The 19,247-nt window shown below is 51.7% G+C and overlaps 1 protein-coding gene across 1 annotated transcript in view; it reads left to right on the plus strand.

The window, feature by feature from the left end:
• Window positions 1-839: 839 nt before the first annotated feature.
• The window catches only part of SIPA1L3 (signal induced proliferation associated 1 like 3), a 40,919-nt gene continuing 22,511 nt past the window's right edge, over window positions 840-19,247 (plus strand). The window contains 13 exon segments of the mRNA XM_033158515.1: window positions 840-1,530; window positions 1,533-1,574; window positions 1,577-2,062; window positions 2,065-2,499; window positions 6,249-6,262; window positions 6,264-6,323; window positions 6,325-6,381; window positions 9,445-9,633; window positions 10,653-10,827; window positions 11,573-11,676; window positions 14,047-14,204; window positions 15,246-15,822; window positions 17,576-17,850. Coding sequence (XP_033014406.1) covers window positions 1,098-1,530; window positions 1,533-1,574; window positions 1,577-2,062; window positions 2,065-2,499; window positions 6,249-6,262; window positions 6,264-6,323; window positions 6,325-6,381; window positions 9,445-9,633; window positions 10,653-10,827; window positions 11,573-11,676; window positions 14,047-14,204; window positions 15,246-15,822; window positions 17,576-17,850 — 3,005 coding nt within the window. The 5' untranslated portion in view covers window positions 840-1,097.

Raw genomic sequence — 19,247 nt, forward strand, 5'->3', positions numbered from 1 at the left:
GCTCTGTGGTTTAACCCAAATGTATTAAATAATAACAGCAGTTATGCCTCTGCTCTGCCGTGAAACACAGCGATGCTCCCAAATGCTGGTTGCTGGAAACCACGGAAGGGGAGAGGGCTCCTTCCCATGGGGCATCTGGTTGGCTGCTGTGAGAACAGGATGCTGGACTCTATTGGGCCCCCTTGGGCCTGATCCAGCAGACTTGCCTTACGTTCTCAGGAGAGGGCGTGAAATGGTTGGGACATATTTCAGGTGCTCCAATAGGGTTTCCCAGATGCCGATGTGCTGCGACTCGTCCGGCATCCATGGACAACGGCATCTACTGGCTCACTGCGAAGAGCAGGAAAGTGCTCAAACGTCCTTTGGAGCCGCTGCCGCCTACACTCTGTCCGGACTTCTCCTGAGTCTGCTTTGCGCATCATGTTCCCGGGAAGAGCGGAGGGGTGGGGTGGAGTTGCGAGTCCCTCGTGGTTGTGGAGTTTGAGCTTGCCAGCGTGTGACTCCGGCTAAACATTAGGAGGAACTTTCTGAGGATAGGAGCTGTTTGACGGAAGGTCGGACATTCTCGGAAGGTGGCGGACTCTCCTTCACCGGAGGTTTTACACAGAGGTTGGATGGCTGCCGTCAGGGATTCTTGACCTGTGGTTCCTGCATTTTAGGGGGTTGGGCTAGATGGCCCTTGGGGGTCCCTTCCAACTCCACAATTCTATAATTCTGTGAATCTGAAGCTGCCGGTGACATGAGCAGGGGCTCCCTCACTAACCTCTCTTTCTTTCTTTCCTCCTCTCCTGCAGGGATGGCCCAGAGTGAAATGTTCCTGCGGTTAATCACCCGATTAGCCTGGGGTTTGCTAGAAGAAGCTCTGACGGCCCTCCTTCCCAGCTGCCTCCTCCTGCAAATGCCGGGGCGCCTTGAGGATTTCCCGCCAGTGCGATGGCCGCAGGGGCCGGTCCCCCACCAGGGAGCCCCGAGGGGGGTTCTCGAGGGCTGGCGTCCCATGGCGCCACGCCCCCCAGTCACGGCTGACGTCTGCATTCCCCGATGGGGATGAGTGGCCCCTTCAAACAGGGAGTCGGATTCCTCACTTCCCTTGGACTATGACATCGTACCGGCCTGTTCACGAGAGCGGCGACGTGGGGGGCCCCGGATTGAAAGGCGGCGACTATTACTCCCCGGGGTTCTGGGCCCAGAATGGCTGTGCCGCACAGGCCGAGGCGCCCGTTTCCTCGCGGCCGGCAACGGCCACCCCGGCCATGCCCAAAATGGGCGTGCGGGCCAGGATTGCCGACTGGCCCCAAAGAGAGAAGGGCTGAAGATCCCACCGCTGCCGCCAGCAGCACTTCAAGAGACCTGGAGACGCCAACCACGGGCTCCCGGGGCTTCCAGAATGGGGCCGCCTACCCCGGGACATCCCGGGGCTTCCAGCGCTGGCCCGGCGGCGATCGAAGGACGCGGAGTTCCCTGACGGCTGGCCGCGGTCCCCGGCCCGGGGCTTCCTGCCTCTCCGGAACCGGAGCAGCAGCGAAGTCACACTAGTGAGTGTGACCCACAGGAGGCGTTTGAGCCCCGGGGGCTGGCGCCAAGCTGCCCATTTTCCGCGAGTACGGGAGCACTTCCTCCATCGACGTTCAGGGTGTCTCAGAGCAAAGCTTCTACGAAATGCTCGATGAGTTCCGCAGTGGGAAGGCGGCGCGGCGGAAGGATCAGGCGGGGTCTTTCCGCGCGGCGCGGAGGAGCAGCGGCAGCAAAGCCGAGGCCCGGAGTGAGCAGCAGGCACTCTCCATCCTGGGTGTGGACGAGTTCCCCCTGCAGCCCAAGGAGAAGTCCCGCAAGAAGGGACCCCGGGGCGATGTGGGCGGCGGGGACTCCATCTTCCGGAAGCTGCGGAGCGGCCGGGGGGACCCCGAAGGCGGCAAGGGCGGCCCTCCGGACCCCGAGGACGCAGGCGGGCGGCCCTGGCTGTGCCAGAAGAGATTTGCGCACTACGACGTCCAGAGCATGCTCTTCGACCTCAACGAGGTGGTAGCGCGGCGGGCCTACGTGGCGCAAAGGAGGAACACTGCCAGGGGGCCTCGGCCGCTTCAGCCGTCTCCTCCACCTCGCGGGCCTGCGGCCCCCCGGAGCTGGCGGCGGCCCCCTTCCTCGGCTCCGAGGACCCGAACTTCAAGGAGCACCTGGGGCACGACCCCGGGGACAGCCGCAGCAACGGGCTCCTGCTCAGCTGCCCGCACTTCCGCAACGAGGTGGGCGGGGAGCGCGAGCGCGACGTCAGCTTCTCGCGGGCCTCGCCCGCCTCCCTCGGCTCTCCTGGGGGGAGGCGGCAGGGGCAGGAGGGCGGCGTGGCGGAGGCGTCCCCCGCCCCGTGCTGCACCAACGCCAGCATCTCCGTCCTGGAGGTGCCCAAGGAGCTGCAGCGCAACGTGGCGAGGCTGAAGCACTACAGCATAGAGCACGTTGACCTGGGCGCCCGCTACTACCAGGAGCACTTCTGCGGCAAAGGTGGGTGCCGCTCCGGGGTTGCCCTGGCAGGGTGGGCCAGGGGGAAGAGGAGGAGGAGGAAGGTCTTGCACTGCCCCTGTGGCAACCAGACAGTGCTCAGGATATTGCTTAACTTCTTTTTGATGATGATGATGATGATGATGATGATGATGATGATTTTATTATTTAAACCCCGTCCATCCTGCTGGGTTTCCTCGTTCACTCTGAGTGGCTCCCAACAGAAATATTAATAATAATAATAATACCCCGTCCATCCTGCTGGGTTTCCCCATTCACTCTGGGTTGCTCCCAACAGAATTATTATTGTTGTTGTTGTTGTTAATTATTTATATCCTGCACATCCTGCTGGGTTTCCCCAGCCTCTCTGGGTGGCTTCCAGCACATTAAAAATTGTAAAACATTAGACATTAAAAATTTCCCTACACAGGGTGGCCTTCAGATGTCTTCTAAAAGTGGATTTATGGTGGATTTATGTGCAGTGTTGGAAAGGCAGATATAGAAGCCAGGCACAACGGAATGTCTCTTCTCCAGGGGGTTGGACTAGATGATCCTTGGGGTTAATAAATAATGATAATAATAGCAATAATAATAATAATAATTGTTTATTATATGTTGCCCATCTGGGTGGGTTATACCAGCCTCTCTGAGCAGCTTCCAACAGATTAAAAACATTAAGCACAGTCAAACATGGAAAAACTTCCCAATACAAGGCTGCCTTCGGATGTCTTCTAAAAGTCAAAACAAAACAAAAAATAAAAAAATTACTTCCAGTAGCACCTTAGAGACCAACTAAGTTTGTTCTTGGTATGAGCTTTCGTGTGCATGCACACTTCTTCAGATACAGATAGTTGTTTATTTCCTTGACAGCTCTAGAGTTCTGTGAACTTGGAAGGCAGGGGACTCTCCTTCCTCGGAGGTTTTTAAGCAAAGCTTGGATGGCTCTCTTTAAGAATCCTTGACAGCAGTGTTAGAAACTCAGATATCCAGGTGAAACTCAAAAAATAGAATATCATGGAAAAGTCCATTTATGTAAGCAATAGTTTTCATTAGCTACTGGAGTTTAGTATATGAGATAGACTCGTGACATACAAAGCGAGATATGTCAAGCCTTTATTTGTTATAATTGTGGTGATTATGGTGTACAGCTGATGAGAACCCCAAATTAACCATTTCAACTTTGGGGTTTTCATCAGCTGTGCGCCATAATCATCACAATTATAACAAGCAAAGGCTTGACATATCTCGCTTTGCATTTCATGAATCTATCTCATATATTAGTTTCACCTTTTATGTTGAATTACTGAAAGAAATGAACCTTTCCACGATATTCTAATTTTTCGAGTTTCACCTGTATAAGCTAGGTGGCACCTGGCACCTTAAATCTAGGTTACGGGGGGGGGGTTGGACTAGATGACCCCCGGGGTGCCTTGCAACGCTACAGTTCTATGATCGCAACTGCATCGCTGGACTGTAGCTTGCTCTAGCAACAGTTCACAGTGAAAATGGAATTAACTTTGGACTATGGCAGACTTTTTAAACGGTGGCCTGATCTGATATTCTTAGCTAAAAATGAAAAGAATGTTCAGCAAAGAGTATTGCATGAAAAATATTGTTAGGCATTCCGAACTAAAAGCACAAGGGTGGGGAAAAAATCCATAGCGTGAAATCTTGATATATAGCTACTTGGCAAACATAAAAAAACCTTCACCTGCCACAGATGTACAATAACTAATTAGTAAGTTAATCAACTGTTATTACCAGTGACGGGCTCTCTTGTGACAACTCGGCATTGTAAGTACAGTGGTACCTCGGGTTACAGACGCTTCAGGTTACAGACTACGCTAACCCAGAAATAGTACCTCGGGTTAAGAACTTTGTCTCAGGATGAGAACAGAAATTGCGTGACCGCGGTGTGGCGGCAGCAGCAGGAGACCCATTAACTAAAGTGGTACCTCAGGTTAAGAACCGTTTCAGATTAAGAACGGACCTCCAGAACGAATTAAGTTCTTAACCCGAGGTAGTGTACGCTGTACAAAGGAAATAGGTTTGAAAGCAACGAGAGCAGGAGAACTTCAAATATGAAGCGAGGAAGGTGTTTTGTCCTAGAGTTGCCGAGTTGGAGGGGACCCCAGGGTTCTGTCTTGGGCCCAGTCTTATTCAACATCTTTATCAATGACTTGGATGATGGGCTTGAGGGCATCCTGATCAAGTTTGCAGATGACACCAAATTGGGAGGGGTGGCTAATACCCCAGAGGACAGGATCACACTTCAAAATGACCTTAACAGATTAGAGAACTGGGCCAACGTCCACATTAGCAGGCAGCCTGCGATGGTGAGTTCCAGGAATGTAGCAAGCAGTGTGCTGAAGATAAAAGGAGATCTTAATTAAGTGCCAGGCTGCAGGAACAAGGTTGTTTAATAGCAGAGAGAGAGCTCCTGCCAATTCCTTCTCTCAGGACCTCCAATCCTGTGAAAAAGGCAGGTCTCTCCTGGGAGCTTTTCCATGTCACCTTTAGCAAAGTGCATCTCTGCGTCCTCTTTCGACCCCTGAAAATAGCCTGGGCAAGATGGGTCTTCTGAATTAAGCTTCTGGCTTCTTGAGCCCCCCAAACTCACTAGTGCTAGAGCTGCTGCCCCCAAATATTTAATTTTAATTTTATGACCTTAACAGATTAGAGAACTTGGGCCCAAAGCAAACAAGATGAATTTTAAACAGGGAGGAAATGTAAAGTACTACACTTGGGCAAAAAATTTGAAAGGCACAAATACAGGATGGATGCCACCTGGCTTGAGAGCAGTACATGTGAAAAGGATCTAGGAGTCTTGTAGACCATAAACTTGACATGAGTCAACAGTGTGATGCAGCAGCTAAAAAGCCAATGCAATTCTGGGCTGCATCAATAGGAGTATAGCGTTCTAGATCAAGGGAAGTAATAGTACCACTGTATTCCGCTCTGGTCAGACCTCACCTGGAATACTGTGTCCAGTTCTGGGCACCCCAGTTCAAGAAGGATACTGACAAGCTGGAAGGTGTCCAGAGGAGGGCAACCAAATGGTCAAAGGCATGGAAACGATGCCTTATGAGGAACGGCTTAGGCAGCTGGGTATGTTTAGCCTGGAGAAGAGAAGGTTAAGGGGTGATATGATAGCCATGTTCAAATATATCAAAGGATGTCATCTAGAGGAGGGAGAAAGGTTGTTTTCTGCTGCTCCAGAGAAGCGGACACGGGGCAATGGATTCAAACTACAAGAAAGAAGATTCCACCTAAACATTAGGAAGAACTTCCTGACAGTAAGAGCTGTTTGACAGTGGAATTTGCTGCCAAAGAGTGTGGTGGAGTCTCCTTCTTTGGAGGTCTTGAAGCGGAGGCTTGACAGCCATCTGTCAGGAATGCTTTGATGGTGTTTCCTGCTGGCAGGGGGTTGGACTGGATGGCCCTTGGGGTCTCTTCCAACTCTATGATTCTATGATTCTAGTCCAACCCGCTGCAAGGCAGGAACAAGTGATACATGCACTTGGGGGGTTCAGCCTCCCATGCTCCCCTCAATCGCCTCCTTGCCTCTTAGCACCCCCACTAGGTAATCCCAAAGCACCCCAGGGGTTGGTTCTGCCCACTTTGGGCCACGCTGGGTTCAGCCAAAATTTGTCTCCTGTGTTTTCCAGCATGCTCTATGTGTCTGTCTTGATACAGGGAGCCCCTGCTGCTGTTGTGGATGAATACCCCCCTCCCTCTCATTCTCTCTGCAGAGCATGCCAACTACTTTTGGAGTGGACGAGAAGCTGGGCCCGGTGGCCGTCAGCATCCGGCGAGAGAAGCTGGAGAGACCACCGAGAGCACGGGCCTCAGTACCAGTACAGGATCATCTTCCGAACCAGCGAGGTAGGTTGCTTGCGGGTGTGCTGCTTCATTCTTCTACGGATCTCCTCCCCGTGGTCTCAAGGCGGTTCACAGAAGAGCAGCTTAAAGATAGTTTTGAAAACAAAAGCATCTAATGATAAGGGCTTTAAAAAGCCTGTATTGTTATGAAACCTGGGGCGAGGCCTTTTCACCCAAACTGGAAAAGCTTGTCGAGACAAATGTACAGTGGTACCTTGGTTTGCATATGTCTTGGTTTGCATATGTTTTGGATTAAGTAAGGTAAAGGCCATTAGGTCCAGTCGTGGCCAACTCTGGGGTTGTGGCGCTCATCTCGCTTTACTGGCCGAGGGAGCCGGTGTACAGCTTCCGGGTCATGTGGCCAGCATGACAAAGCCGCTTCTGGCGAACCAGAGCAGCACACGGAAACGCCGTTACCTCCCTGCCGGAGCAGTCCCCTATTTATCTACTTGCACTTTTACGTGCTTTCAAACTGCTAGGTGGGCAGGAGCAGGGACCCGAGCAACGGGAGCTCACCCCGCCGCGGGGATTCGAACCGCCGACCTTCTGATCAGCAATCCCTAGGCTCTGTGGTTTAACCCACAGCGCCACCCGTGTCCCTATTACAAACACGTCAAACCCGGAAGTGCGTTGTCCCGGTTTGCAACCTTTTTTTGGATTGCAACCCATATTTTATTTTTCATTTTGGATTGCGAACAAAAAATTTGGGGAGGCCCCATTGGCGAAAGCGCGCCTTGGGTTAACAACCTGTTTTGGTTTACAAAGGACCTCCGGAAACGGATTATGGTTGTAACCAGGGACCACTGTTTCTTGCCTGGTTTCCATAGATGTGGGCGCCTCTCGTATCTCGACTGGGATGCTGTTCCACCAGAGGGGGAAGCCGCACTGAAGACCCTGCTCTGTATGACAGAGGGGCGGGGGCTCTGATATTTTAGCAGAGATTTCTGCATTGCAGGGGGTTGGGCTAGATGTCCCTTTGGGGCCCCCTCCAACTCTACAACTTCTGTGGCATCAAGGAGGAGCACTCCTGCAGAATTCAGTGCCCTCCTCTGCCAGGAGGGATGTTGCCGTTGGCTGCCTGTGTGTTTGGAGAAGACACTGCCTCTTCTTAAGGAGCTCAAGGTGCAGCACTCTGAACGCCAGCAGAAGCGGTTTCATATCTTTCAAAACCCTCACTAGATTTTAAGTTACAGGTAGGTAGCCGTGTTGGTCTGCCATAGCCGAAACAAAATAAAAAAATAAAGCCGTCCTAAGCAGCCATTGCTCTCGCCTCCTGTCTCTGAGCTGTGAGGAGCTCCCCAGAGCCCAGCAGAGGGCATTGCAGCTCAGCGCAGAGCCTGCCTTGCTGTTTGCACACCAGCAGTGGGCCTCGTGAATAAAAGGGGAGAGCAGGCCTTGATGCTCTGAGGCTGGGGGGTCTCCATGGGGCTCATAGGCTGGCCCCCCGCCTTCCCAGGGGTCCTTTGGGGTTTTTTATTTTATTTTTGCAACCTCAGAGCGATGCTCTCAGAATCCGTTCTGCAGCTCTCCAGACCATTTATCTGCGAGAGCTTCCAACAACACACTGTTTGAATTGACTGCCCTTTTCAAGATACACATTTCCGTTATCTAGGGGAATGTGAACGGTCTTCCCTGCAAGAAGTCACCTTGCTTAGGGGCCTGTTTGAAAACTGGAGCCCAAACACACACACACACACCCCTTCCAGCTCTCTGTTCTCAATCGCTATTCGCAAAGCTTTGAAATTTGCAAAGTGAAACCTTTAAATGTTCAGAATTGGGCATTTGTGTGGCTGGCCCTGAGGTGTGTCTCGAGTTTTGCCTCTCTCTTCCCTCGCTCTGAGACCAAACTGGGGCAGGGTGCCAACCTCACGGGTTCAGCAGCAAGCCCCAGAGTTTCGCCCTCTCTCCCTGGCCTTTCTGCCTCCCCCCCACCCCACCCCGTCCAGCCATCCAGACACTGCAATAAGTGTTTTTGCTATAGGTAGGTAGCCGTGTTGGTCTACCATAGTCAAAACAAAATAAAAAAATTAAAAAACTCCTTCCAGTAGCACCTTAAGAGACCAACTAAGTTTGTTCTTGGTGTGAGCTTTCCCCGCTGCCTCAAACGCTGACAGCTCCTCCTGGACCCACCTAGCTCAGGGGGTCCAACGCCCACAAATCTTCCCCCTCCAGGGCCTTCCCTAGCTTCGCTTGTGGAGGCCTCCGGTCGGAGATGCTTGTGTTGGGTCCCCCATCCTCTCCGCAAGAGCCCTCTTGTGCGAACGGCAACTTCCCTGTGGCACCATACCCATTTCTCAGACTGGGAACTGAGGCTGAGAGAATGACCGGGAATCATAGAATTGTAGGGTTGGAAGGGGACTCCAAGGGTCATCTAGGCCAACCCCCTGAAATGCAGAAACGTCCTGGGATTTGAACCTGGGTCTGCCCCAGATCTCTTTGTCCCAGGCTCTTGAGCAAGCTGAGTTTGCTTTCCCAGGATTTGTGCTTGCGTGATACAGACTCCCTTGGAAAGTGGTGGGCTCTCCTTCATTGGAGGTCATCTTTCGTGGATACTTCAGCTGAGATTCCTGCATTGCAGGGGGTGGACTGGATGACCCTGGGGGTCCCTTCCAACTCGACGTTTCTGTGATTCTAAAAGTGGCCATTCTAAAAGGCTTCATCCAGAAAGTGCCTGCGATGACCCTTTTATGTAGCTTCATTGGCCATGCTTGCTTAGCTGGGGCCCTTGACATGCCACCCAGACCCTGCCGCTTCCTTTCCAATGCCCCCCATACAACCATGATGCAATCCTGGCCCTGTGAGTTCTGGTCCTGAGGCCACCACGATGCCAGCTTGCTTTAGTGCCAGGAGGAAAGCATTGTCTCCAGGGGACCCTGTTCCCGAGCCATGTGGGCAGCCTCTCTTCCCAGGTGCCTGGCAGCCAGCCTGCCCTGTTGGGCCGGTTTCACCCGCTGGCTTTCCGCTCCTCTGGGGGCGGGAGCCACCACAAAGCGATCCACGTCGGTTAGCTCAACCCACGTGGCTCCCCCTCCCCGCCTCCTCTGACCAGACTGTCTCTCCTTGCAGCTGACCACCCTCCGCGGCTCCATCCTCGAGGATGCCACGCCCACCTCCACCAAGCACGGCACTGTCCGCGGGCTCCCCCTCAAGGACGTGCTGGAGCACGTGGTCCCCGAGCTGAACATCCACTGCCTCCGCCTCGCCTTGAGCGTCCCCAAAGTCACGGAGCAGCTGCGGAAGCTGGACGAGCAAGGGGTGAGCGAGCCGGGGGGGAGGTGGGGGGTGGGATGGCAAGGGGTGGGCATTGGCCCCTCTTCCTCCTTGGTCAGTGGGGTGAGGAGCAAGAGACGGGGTGGAGAGAAACATGCATGTGCCAAATAATACTAGAACTTGGGGGTATCAGACAGAAGAAATCTGACGGGATTATCTGATGCAAAATGGGATGGGCATTGAGGGCTCTGAAAGTGGGTGAGGCGGATTCGGGGAGCAGGAGAGATCCGCCGGATTCGGAGGCAGCCATCCTACTGCCTGCAGCTCCGGTTGCCTCACCTCCGAAAGGATGTACAGTCATACCTTGGATCTCGAAACGCCTTGGCTCCCGAACAAATCGGCTCCTGAACAATCGAAACCCGGAAGTGAGTGTTCTGGTTTTTGAGCGATTTTTTGGAAGCCGAACGTCCGACGCAGCTTCCAGTTGGCTGCAGGACAGAAGCTGAGTGTGAGAAGATCCGAAAGAAATTCCTTCTTCTTCGGGCAGCAGGCGCAAACTCTGAAACTCCATTCCCTGGGAGGCAGGGGTGGCCTCGACTTGGGTGGCACAGATAGACAAATCGATGGCAGAGGAGATGGCTGTCAAGGACTGTGAGCCGCAGGGGCCGTGTTCTCCCTCCGCTGCCGTTCTGCTCTGGTCCTGCTTGCAGGATTAGCATTCGGGCCGCTGGCTGGCCACTTTGAGAAGGGGGGTGCTGGACACCCCTTTGTGGCCTGTTCCAGCTACGGTCTCAGTGTGGTCTCAGTGCTCTGAACATGTACAGGTAGATTCAGGTGGACACCTTGCGGCGTTCCTCTGAGGACACGCTTGCTCCCCTTCCCTGCTACTGCCCTTCTGCCAGTCTGGGAAGAAGGAGGCTGGCAACGTCGTGGCCGGATCCTGCGACTCGTGGCACGGGAAGTGTCTCCAGCGAGATGCCTCTGCCCAGTGGGCTCCCCCTGCTTGGCGCTTCTCACCCGGCTGTCTCTCCCTCCCTCTCCCTCTCTCTCTCCTGCCCCCTCAGCTCTGCCGCAAACACAAGGTGGGCGTCCTGTACTGCAAAGCCGACCAGAGCTCCGAGGAGGAGATGTACAACAACGAAGAGGCCGGGCCTGCCTTTGAGGAGTTCCTGGCGCTGCTGGGGGAGAAGGTGTGCCTCAGGGGCTTCGACAAGTATGCCGCCCAGCTGGACACCAAAAGTAGGTCTCTCCGGCCATTTGCTGGGGTGGGGGGGGCAGGCAGAAGGCCGGCTGCTCTCTGTTCCCCTGAAACCTCCCGTTCCCCAACTCTCTCTGGCTGCTTGGGGGTGGGGGTGGGGGGTGGGGAGAGGCTGTGAAGGCTACCAGGAAGCCGCCCAGCCCATTCCTCCTATCCACCCACTGGTCCCCGCTGCCAGTCCCTCCTGAGCCTCCCTCCTGCTTGCTTTTGCCTTCCTCAGAAAAAAATACAAAACCGTGTATATCACTGGAAGAATTGCATAAATATGAAACTAAACTGACAATATCACAATGCAAAGGGCATTTATAAATATTTCATCAGAGGCAAACCTATATATGCTTTAATCATCAAAGTGCTAGTACAAAGTGCAATTTACAAAGTGCAAAAATACAAAGTGCCATATAATGTTCGATATAATGATGAAGATGGTATAGCAATGTCTTATCAGACACGTAGGTCCACCCTCACAATGTTGGGGAAGGTTATTCAGAATCCCTCCAACGTGTGGGTGTGTTCTCCCGACGGGTGGCTCAAACTTCCCGTTTCACCAACGGTTTCTTCAAGGTCTGGACTTTTCTTTGGTAACAACAATACAAACCATCAACTTCACTACAGATATAAATTCAATTATGCAATAAAAATTCAATTATACAATAAAAAATTCATGTACTCACCATGTATCTGAGGTGACTGTCTGTTGTTGTTTCTACTGCTTTTGCCTTGCAGCCGACTCCACGGGCACCCACTCTCTCTACACCACCTACCAGGGCTACGAGATCATGTTCCACGTCTCCACAATGCTTCCTTACACCCCCAACAATAGGCAGCAGGTAAGGGATAGGCTCCACGCAAGCGGGGGTTGCGGATGTTTTTTTAAATGACTTATTTGATCAGATTGTTATGTAGGATCTTCGCTATTTTGTCGGTTCTGCAGCTTGCAAAAACCGCCTTGCGTTCTAGCAACGTAGAAGAAAAGCGGTGTGCAAATTAAAACAGGAAATGAAATCATAGAATCCTAGAGTTGGAAGAGACCCCAAGGGCCATCCAGTCCAACCCCCTGCCAAGCAGGAAACACCATCAAAGCATTCCTGACAGGTGGCTGTCAAGCCTCTGCTTAAAGACCTCCAAAGAAGGAGACTCCACCACACTCCTTGGCAGCAAATTCCACTGTCCAACAGCTCTCACTGTCAGGAAGTTCTTCCTAATGTTTAGGTGGAATCTTCTTTCTTGTAGTTTCAATCCATTGCCCCGTGTCCGCTTCTCTGGAGCAGCAGAAAACAACCTTTCTCCCTCCTCTATAGGACATCCTTTTATACATTTGAACGTGGCTATCATATCCCCCCTTAACCTTCTCTTCTCCAGGCTAAACATACCCAGCTCCCTAAGCCGTTCCTCATAAGGCATCGTTTCCAGGCCTTTGACCATTTTGGTTGCCCTCCTCTGGACACGTTCCAGCTTGTCAGTATCCTTCTTGAACTGAAATGAAAACGTTGGGTCCCCCTGAATGCTGAACATGTTCTGAGGAGGTGGCTGTGGACTTCCGGGGGGTCCTAGCAATCCCACCCCCTTTGTCGCATACCCAGCTCCCCTTGGCTGGGTGCCCAAATGTGTTCTTGCGTTCAGGGATGCCCTCCGTGTTGCTGCTGCCCTGCCCACCGCCTGAGACCCCTCGAGCGTTTCTGCTCTCTTCTTCCCTCCCACCGGCACATCTGGACAAAGAGGTCTATTGCGATTTGGGGCGTTGTTCTCGGCTTCCATTACGTGTTGCTTTCTTACTGTCCTAGTACAGTACCTTACGTGTTTAGGGAAGTTTTTAATGTCTGGTGTTTCATTGTATTTTCAATACTGCGTTTTTAATGTTTTGTTGGGAGCTTGTTAGTTTACTTGTGCAATGTGAGCCTTACACGAACGGAGGCCAGATGGTTGAATGGTAAAATGTGGGCTAGACAATGCTACCATTCAGTGGATTTGTAACTGGCTGACTGACCGAACCCAAAGGGTGCTCATCAATGGCTCCTCTTCATCCTGGAGAGAAGTGACTAGTGGGGAGCCACAGGGTTCTGTCTTGGGCCCAGTCTTATTCAACATCTTCATCAATGACTTGGATGATGGGCTTGAGGGAATCCTGATCAAGTTTGCAGATGACACCAAATTGGGAGGGGTGGCTAATACCCCAGAGGACAGGATCACACTTCAAAATGACCTTAACAGATTAGACAACTGGGCCAAAGCAAACAAGATGAATTTTAAGAGGGAGAAATGTAAAGTACTACACTTGGGCAAAAAATAATAATGAAAGGCACAAATACAGGATGGGTGACACCTGGCTTGAGAGCAGTACATGTGAAAAGGATCTAGGAGTCTTTGTAGACCACAAACTTGACATGAGTCAACAGTGTGATGCAGAAGCCAAAAAAGCCAATGCAATTCTGGGCTGCATCAATAGGAATATAGCATCTAGATCAAGGGAAGTAATAGTACCACTGTATTCCGCTCTGGTCAGACCTCACCTGGAATACTGTGTACAGTTCTGGGCACCACAGTTCAAGAAGGATACTGACAAGCTGGAACGTGTCCAGAGGAGGGCAACCAAATTGGTCCAATGCCTGGAAACGATGCCTTATGAGGAACGGCTTAGGGAGCTGGGCATGTTTAGCCTGGAGAAGAGAAGGTTAAGGGGGGATATGATAGCCATGTTCAAATATATCAAAGGATGTCATATAGAGGATGGAGAAAGTTTGCTTTCTGCTGCTCCAGAGAAGCGGACACGGGGCAATGGATTCAAACTACAAGAAAGAAGATTCCACCTAAACATTGGGAAGAACTTCCTGACAGTAAGAGCTGTTGGACAGTTGGACAGTTTCCTGCTTGGCAGGGGGTTGGATTCTATGAATGCAAGCAAGGCAGAGTTTGCTTAAAAGCGCTATTTGTGCTTGGAGCACATGGTGCAAGGCGAGCTTTTAAGCTCTCTGCCTTGCTTTTGGGGGCAAGGCCTGCTCCAGATAGAAGCTCGGGGACGCTGGCACAGGGGTAGTTTGAGTGTGTGCATTCATCCGCATATGTGTAACCCTTGGGCACAAACCTCCATGCAGGATGCGATCGGACTGCGTTGCTTGCACACGTGGCCCCGGGTCTGGATGAAAATGCGTTTGAGGAACACTTCAAATGAATAACTGTCCGTCTCCTCCTTCCTCCGCCAGCTGCTCAGGAAGAGGCACATTGGGAACGACATTGTCACCATCATCTTCCAGGAGCCGGGGGCTCTGCCCTTTACCCCCCAGAACATCCGGTCCCATTTCCAGCATGTCTTCATCATCGTCCGGGCCCAGAATCCCTGCACAGAGAACGTTTGCTACAGGTAACACCCCTTCCCCGAAAGGGGTCCCAGGCTCATCCCACAGACTCTCTGGTGTAGTTGGAATGGGTCCCAGGGTCATCTAGTCCAACCCCCTGCAACAGTCTTTCTAGAAGGTTCTGGCAGGAGGGAGGAAGCCGGGGGGGGGCAGAGCTGAGGCTAGTCAGGAGGAATGCTTATCCTATGGGCCAAGTGAGCTTTTGAAGTGACCAGGGCCAAATTTGACGCGTGGGCGGGGCCTCCCTTCCGCCCGTCACATGAGGTCATCACGACATCATTCAGCTGGAACAGGAAGGGTCTGTGGCAGCAAGAGGTCCAGATTCAGAGGCAAGAGAATATGCAGAGATGAGTTCGGCTGGTGAAGTGCCCCGGGTGTCTCCCCCTCCTGCTGTGACCTCCCTGGTCCCCCAGAACCAGGAGAGGCATTAAAAGGGCGGAGAGGAGGTTGGCTTCATGCAGGCTAAGCCTCTGATTGCTTGGGGGAGAACGCTGGAGAGGTGGAGACTGAGACGGCTGTGAGGAGGTGGGAACTTTCAGTCTGGGCAACTGATCCATGGGGCAAGACCTACGAGGGATAAACTGCTGGGCTCATGAGGCATGACCCTCAGCCAAGTCATAGAATCATAGCATTGGAAGGGACCCCAACGTCCAGCCCAGGAATCACAAGCCTGTGTGCGTTTTTGCTAATAGCGAGTTAACTCCCATGGTGTGATTTACTGCCTGCTGGCTCCTGCCTTCTGCTTGTTCCAAGCTGAGAGCCAGTGTGGTGTAGTGGTTAAGAGCGGTAGACTCGTAATCTGGGGAACCGGGTTCGCGTCTCCTCTCCTCCACATGCAGCTGCTGGGTGACCTTGGGCTAGTCACACTTCTTTGAAGTCTCTCAGCCCCACTCACCACCAAATAGTGTTTGTTGTGGGGGAGGAAGGGAAAGGAGAATGTTAGCCGCTTTGAGACTCATTCGGGTAGTGATAAAGCGGCATGTCCAATCCAAACTCCTCTTCTTCTTCTTCTCTTCTTCCCCCCATCTCTCCTTCCGTGTCCCCAGCGTGGCGGTGACCCGCTCCAAAGACGTCCCTCCCTTTGGGCCGGCCATCCCCAGCCGGGCCGCCTTCCACAAATCCGACGTCTTCCGGGACTTCCTGCTGGCCAAGGTGATCAACGCCGAGAACGCGGCCCACAAGTCGGACAAGTTCCACACGATGGCCACGCGGACGCGGCAGGAGTACCTGAAGGACCTGGCGGAGAACTGCGTCACCAGCACGCCCATCGACTCCACGGGGAAGTTCAACCTCATCTCGCTGGCCTCCAAGAAGAAGGAGAAGACGAAAGCCCGGCCGGGGGCCGAGCAGCACAGCGACGGGGCCATTGCGTGGCACGTGCAGGCGCAGGATTACACCCAGGGGCTGGAGATCGAGTGCATCCTGGGCATCTCCAACGAGTTTGTCGTCCTCTTGGACCTGGGCACCAAGGAGGTGGTCTTCAACTGCTTTTGCGCAGATGTAATCGGGTGGACTCCGGACACGTTCAGCATCAAGATCTTCTACGGCCGCGGGGACCACATTTTCATCCGGGCCCTGGAGGGAAACCCGGAGGACATCAAGGAGATTGTGCAGCGGCTGAAGGTCAGTGATGGCCGCATTGAGTCAGGGTAGCACCCTTGGATCCTTGGGCCCTTTGCTTGCTTGCGTGGAGCGGAGGGGAGTTCGAAACCAAGTCTGGAAACCAAGCCTTATTTAGGAGGAGTGGTAGAGGGAGTTGGGGGAAAGAGGACTGTGTGTGTGACAGGGTGGATTTCATTTAAATCAAACTGATTTTTTTTAAAAGAGAATTTATTCAATTTTCCAATAAAACAAACAATACAAAATACAATAAAACAAACTACAACAATCACAAACAAAACAAAAACTACAAAAATACAAAAAATACAAAAATTCTAACTAAATTATCTTGATCATAACATACTATTGGGACCTCCTCACGTCCTCTCTTCTGCGTTCATTTCTAATCTTCTTTAGTAACTTTGTAACATTATAAAACCCTCTTTCTCACCTAATCTTATCATTAAAAACCTTAATCAACAATTAACTCTATTATAATCCTAATAAAATCCACATAACATAATTATAACTACTTCTTATATCCTATTTTCAATTATCTCCTAACAATACCGTAGCCTAAAATGTCTTTCTGATTTCAATTTCAAATGTCTATCTTTTCACGTCGTTTCAAATAGTCTTTGAATTTCTTCCAAAATCAAACTGATTTAAATCACGATTTAAATCACTAGTCAGTAAGGCTCAGGGCGGATTTAAATTAAAAAAAAAATCCGATTTAAATTTTAAAAATCTGATTTTTTAAATTTATTTAAATCCACCCTGAGCCTTACTAACTAGTGATTTAAATCGTGATTTAAATCAGTTTGATTTAAATCAAATCCACCCTGGTGTGTGTGTGTGTGTGTGAGAGAGAGAGCCCTCTTCAAATATCTGAAAGGAAGTGCGATTTTTGTCCTGCTCCAGAGGGCAGGACTTGAGCCAGCGTATTCAAATGACAGGAAAGGAGATTGCGACTAAAGTTTAGGGATAACTTCCTGGCGGTCAGAGCCGTTAAAAGAGAAATCAAGACAATGAACGTTTTATGAAAGAATGGAAATGGTCTGTTGAATATTTACAGACAAATTGCAAGCAGGCAAAAAAAAAAAAAACATCGGCAGGGTTATTGTAATATACCTGCAGTTTTTCATAAGGGTATATATATTTAAAGTAGGTAATTAAACGAGCAAATTTAATGAATTTGGATATGCAGAAGATTTTTTTTAAAAAAAATTAAGGAACCGCAGAGAGAGGGGGAAGGAAGTCAAGCTTTGAATTGTTAAAATGATTGTAAAATTAATGAAATGTATAAACCTGGAAAATATAAATAAATTTAAGGTGGGGGGGGAGGAAAGGAGATTGCGAGTAAAATTTAGGAATAACTTTGCGATGGTCAGAGTGGAACGGGACTCCTTCGGAAGGCGGCAGAGGCATGCAGTTGGTGGGGGGGGGCTAGGCTGATCCCCTAATTGTTCCCAGTAAATTACCCAGTAAATTAAAGTGTTAAAGCCCGGTGTCTCCTTCCCATCCCATCGTCCCCCCCATCGTCCTCGCAAACCGGCGCCTCTGGCCGTAACTGTTCCCCTACGAAAAATTTCACCCCCTGCTGCTGGAAGATGGGGGCTATCCTTCATTGGAGTTTCTTAAGCAGAGGTTGACCGGCCACCTGTTGGGGATTCTTTCCCTGTGATCCCTGCAATTTTGGGGGGGGGGTTGGACCAGATGAGCCCCGGCGTCCCTTACGGTTCCGCGCCTCTTTGTCCGTTTCCGCCTCTTTCCCTAGGTCATGACCTCCGGCTGCGAGACGGTGGAGATGACGCTGCGGAGGAACGGTCTGGGGCAGCTGGGCTTCCACGTGAAGTTTGATGGGACGGTGGCCGAGGTGGAGGACTACGGCTTTGCCTGGCAGGCAGGGCTGCGCCAGGGCAGCCGGCTGGTGGAGATCTGCAAGGTGGCCGTGGTCACGCTCAGCCACGACCAGATGATCGACTGGCTGCGCACCTCCGTGACGGTGAAGGTGGTCATCGTCCCTCCGCACGAGGACGGCGTCCCTCGCAGGTAACGCCGGCTTGGCTTTGCGTCCAACACCTGGCAAAATTACTCCTGTAGCTCCACACAGCTGTCTTTTCTGTACCAAACCATTGTGCTGTGCCAAGAGGACGCAGCCATGCCCATCGAGTGGCCTCGCATGGACCCCACTTTGCACGCTTTTGCTCCTGCTGCTCATCGCAGAGCTGGCAGGGGCCGTGGAAGCCGTGTTGTCAGTGCCTGATCTGCAAGGCAGGAGGCTGGTATGGGGTCCCTGGCAAACAGCTTGTGCAGCCTCCGGTGGAGGAGAGCCCGTCTGCTCCCAAGGAGCCAATGGGCTGTGGCCGTCCTGAAGTTCAGTTAGACTACAGCTCCCGTATTGGCCATGCCAGCTGGGACTGATGGGAGTTGGAGTCCCAGCATCAATTGGGTTTGTGCCCGGGTCTCCATTACTGTCCCCGTGGGTGATGGGCAAGGCTTGTGGCTGATTTTGCGGTGGACGCTCAATTCTGCCTGAAGCAACATATCCATTTAGGCTTGGGTAACTGTTTGCTACTACTGTTAATATTAATTGCCCAGCCTTCACTCTTAAGGCAGGGGTCAACAACCTTTCTTCAGCCGTGGGCCGGTCCACCGTCCCTCAGACCATGTGGTGGGCCGGACTATATTTTTTGGGGGGAGGGGGAATGAATGAATTCCTATGCCCCACAAATAACCCAGAGATGCATTTTAAATAAAAAGGACACATTCTACTCATGTAGAAACACCAGGCAGGCCCCACAAATAACCCAGAGATGCATTTTAAATAAAAAGGACACATTCTACTCATGTAAAAACACCAGGCAGGCCCCACAAATAACCCAGAGATGCATTTTAAATAAAAAGGACACATTCTACTCATGTCAAAACACCAGGCAGGCCCCACAAATAACCCAGAGATGCATTTTAAATAAAAAGGACACATTCTACTCTTGTAAAAACACACTGATTCCCGGACCGTCCATGGGCCGGATTGAGAAGGCGATTGGGCCGCATCCGGCCCACGGGCCTTAGGTTGCCTACCCCTGCCCTGAGGTCCCAGTTGCCTCAGGCCCAGGAGGTCTCAGGGTGTGTGGGGAGGTAGTCGCTTGACCTCACCCCTTGACTAAAGTGGTGGAGCAGCAGGGAGAGGGGAGTCTTGTGGCCTTTGTCTCCCTGGCGCAACAGATCCATGTTTCAAAAGAGACTTCTTGCAGTTTGGAAAGTGACTGAGAAATTGGGGGGGGGGGTGGATGAGCGATGGGGTGGTGGTGGAACCTGGAAATCAGGAAAGAAGCAGGATGGAGGCTCAGTGTTGTCTAAGTGCCCCATAAACCAATCAGAACGTATACTCGGTGAAGATAAAGACTCAGTAAAGACTATCATCTAATCTCTGCTATAAGCTTCGT

The sequence above is a fragment of the Lacerta agilis genome, chromosome 8, assembly GCF_009819535.1.
Source record: "Lacerta agilis isolate rLacAgi1 chromosome 8, rLacAgi1.pri, whole genome shotgun sequence".
Taxonomy (NCBI): Eukaryota; Metazoa; Chordata; class Lepidosauria; order Squamata; family Lacertidae; genus Lacerta; species Lacerta agilis.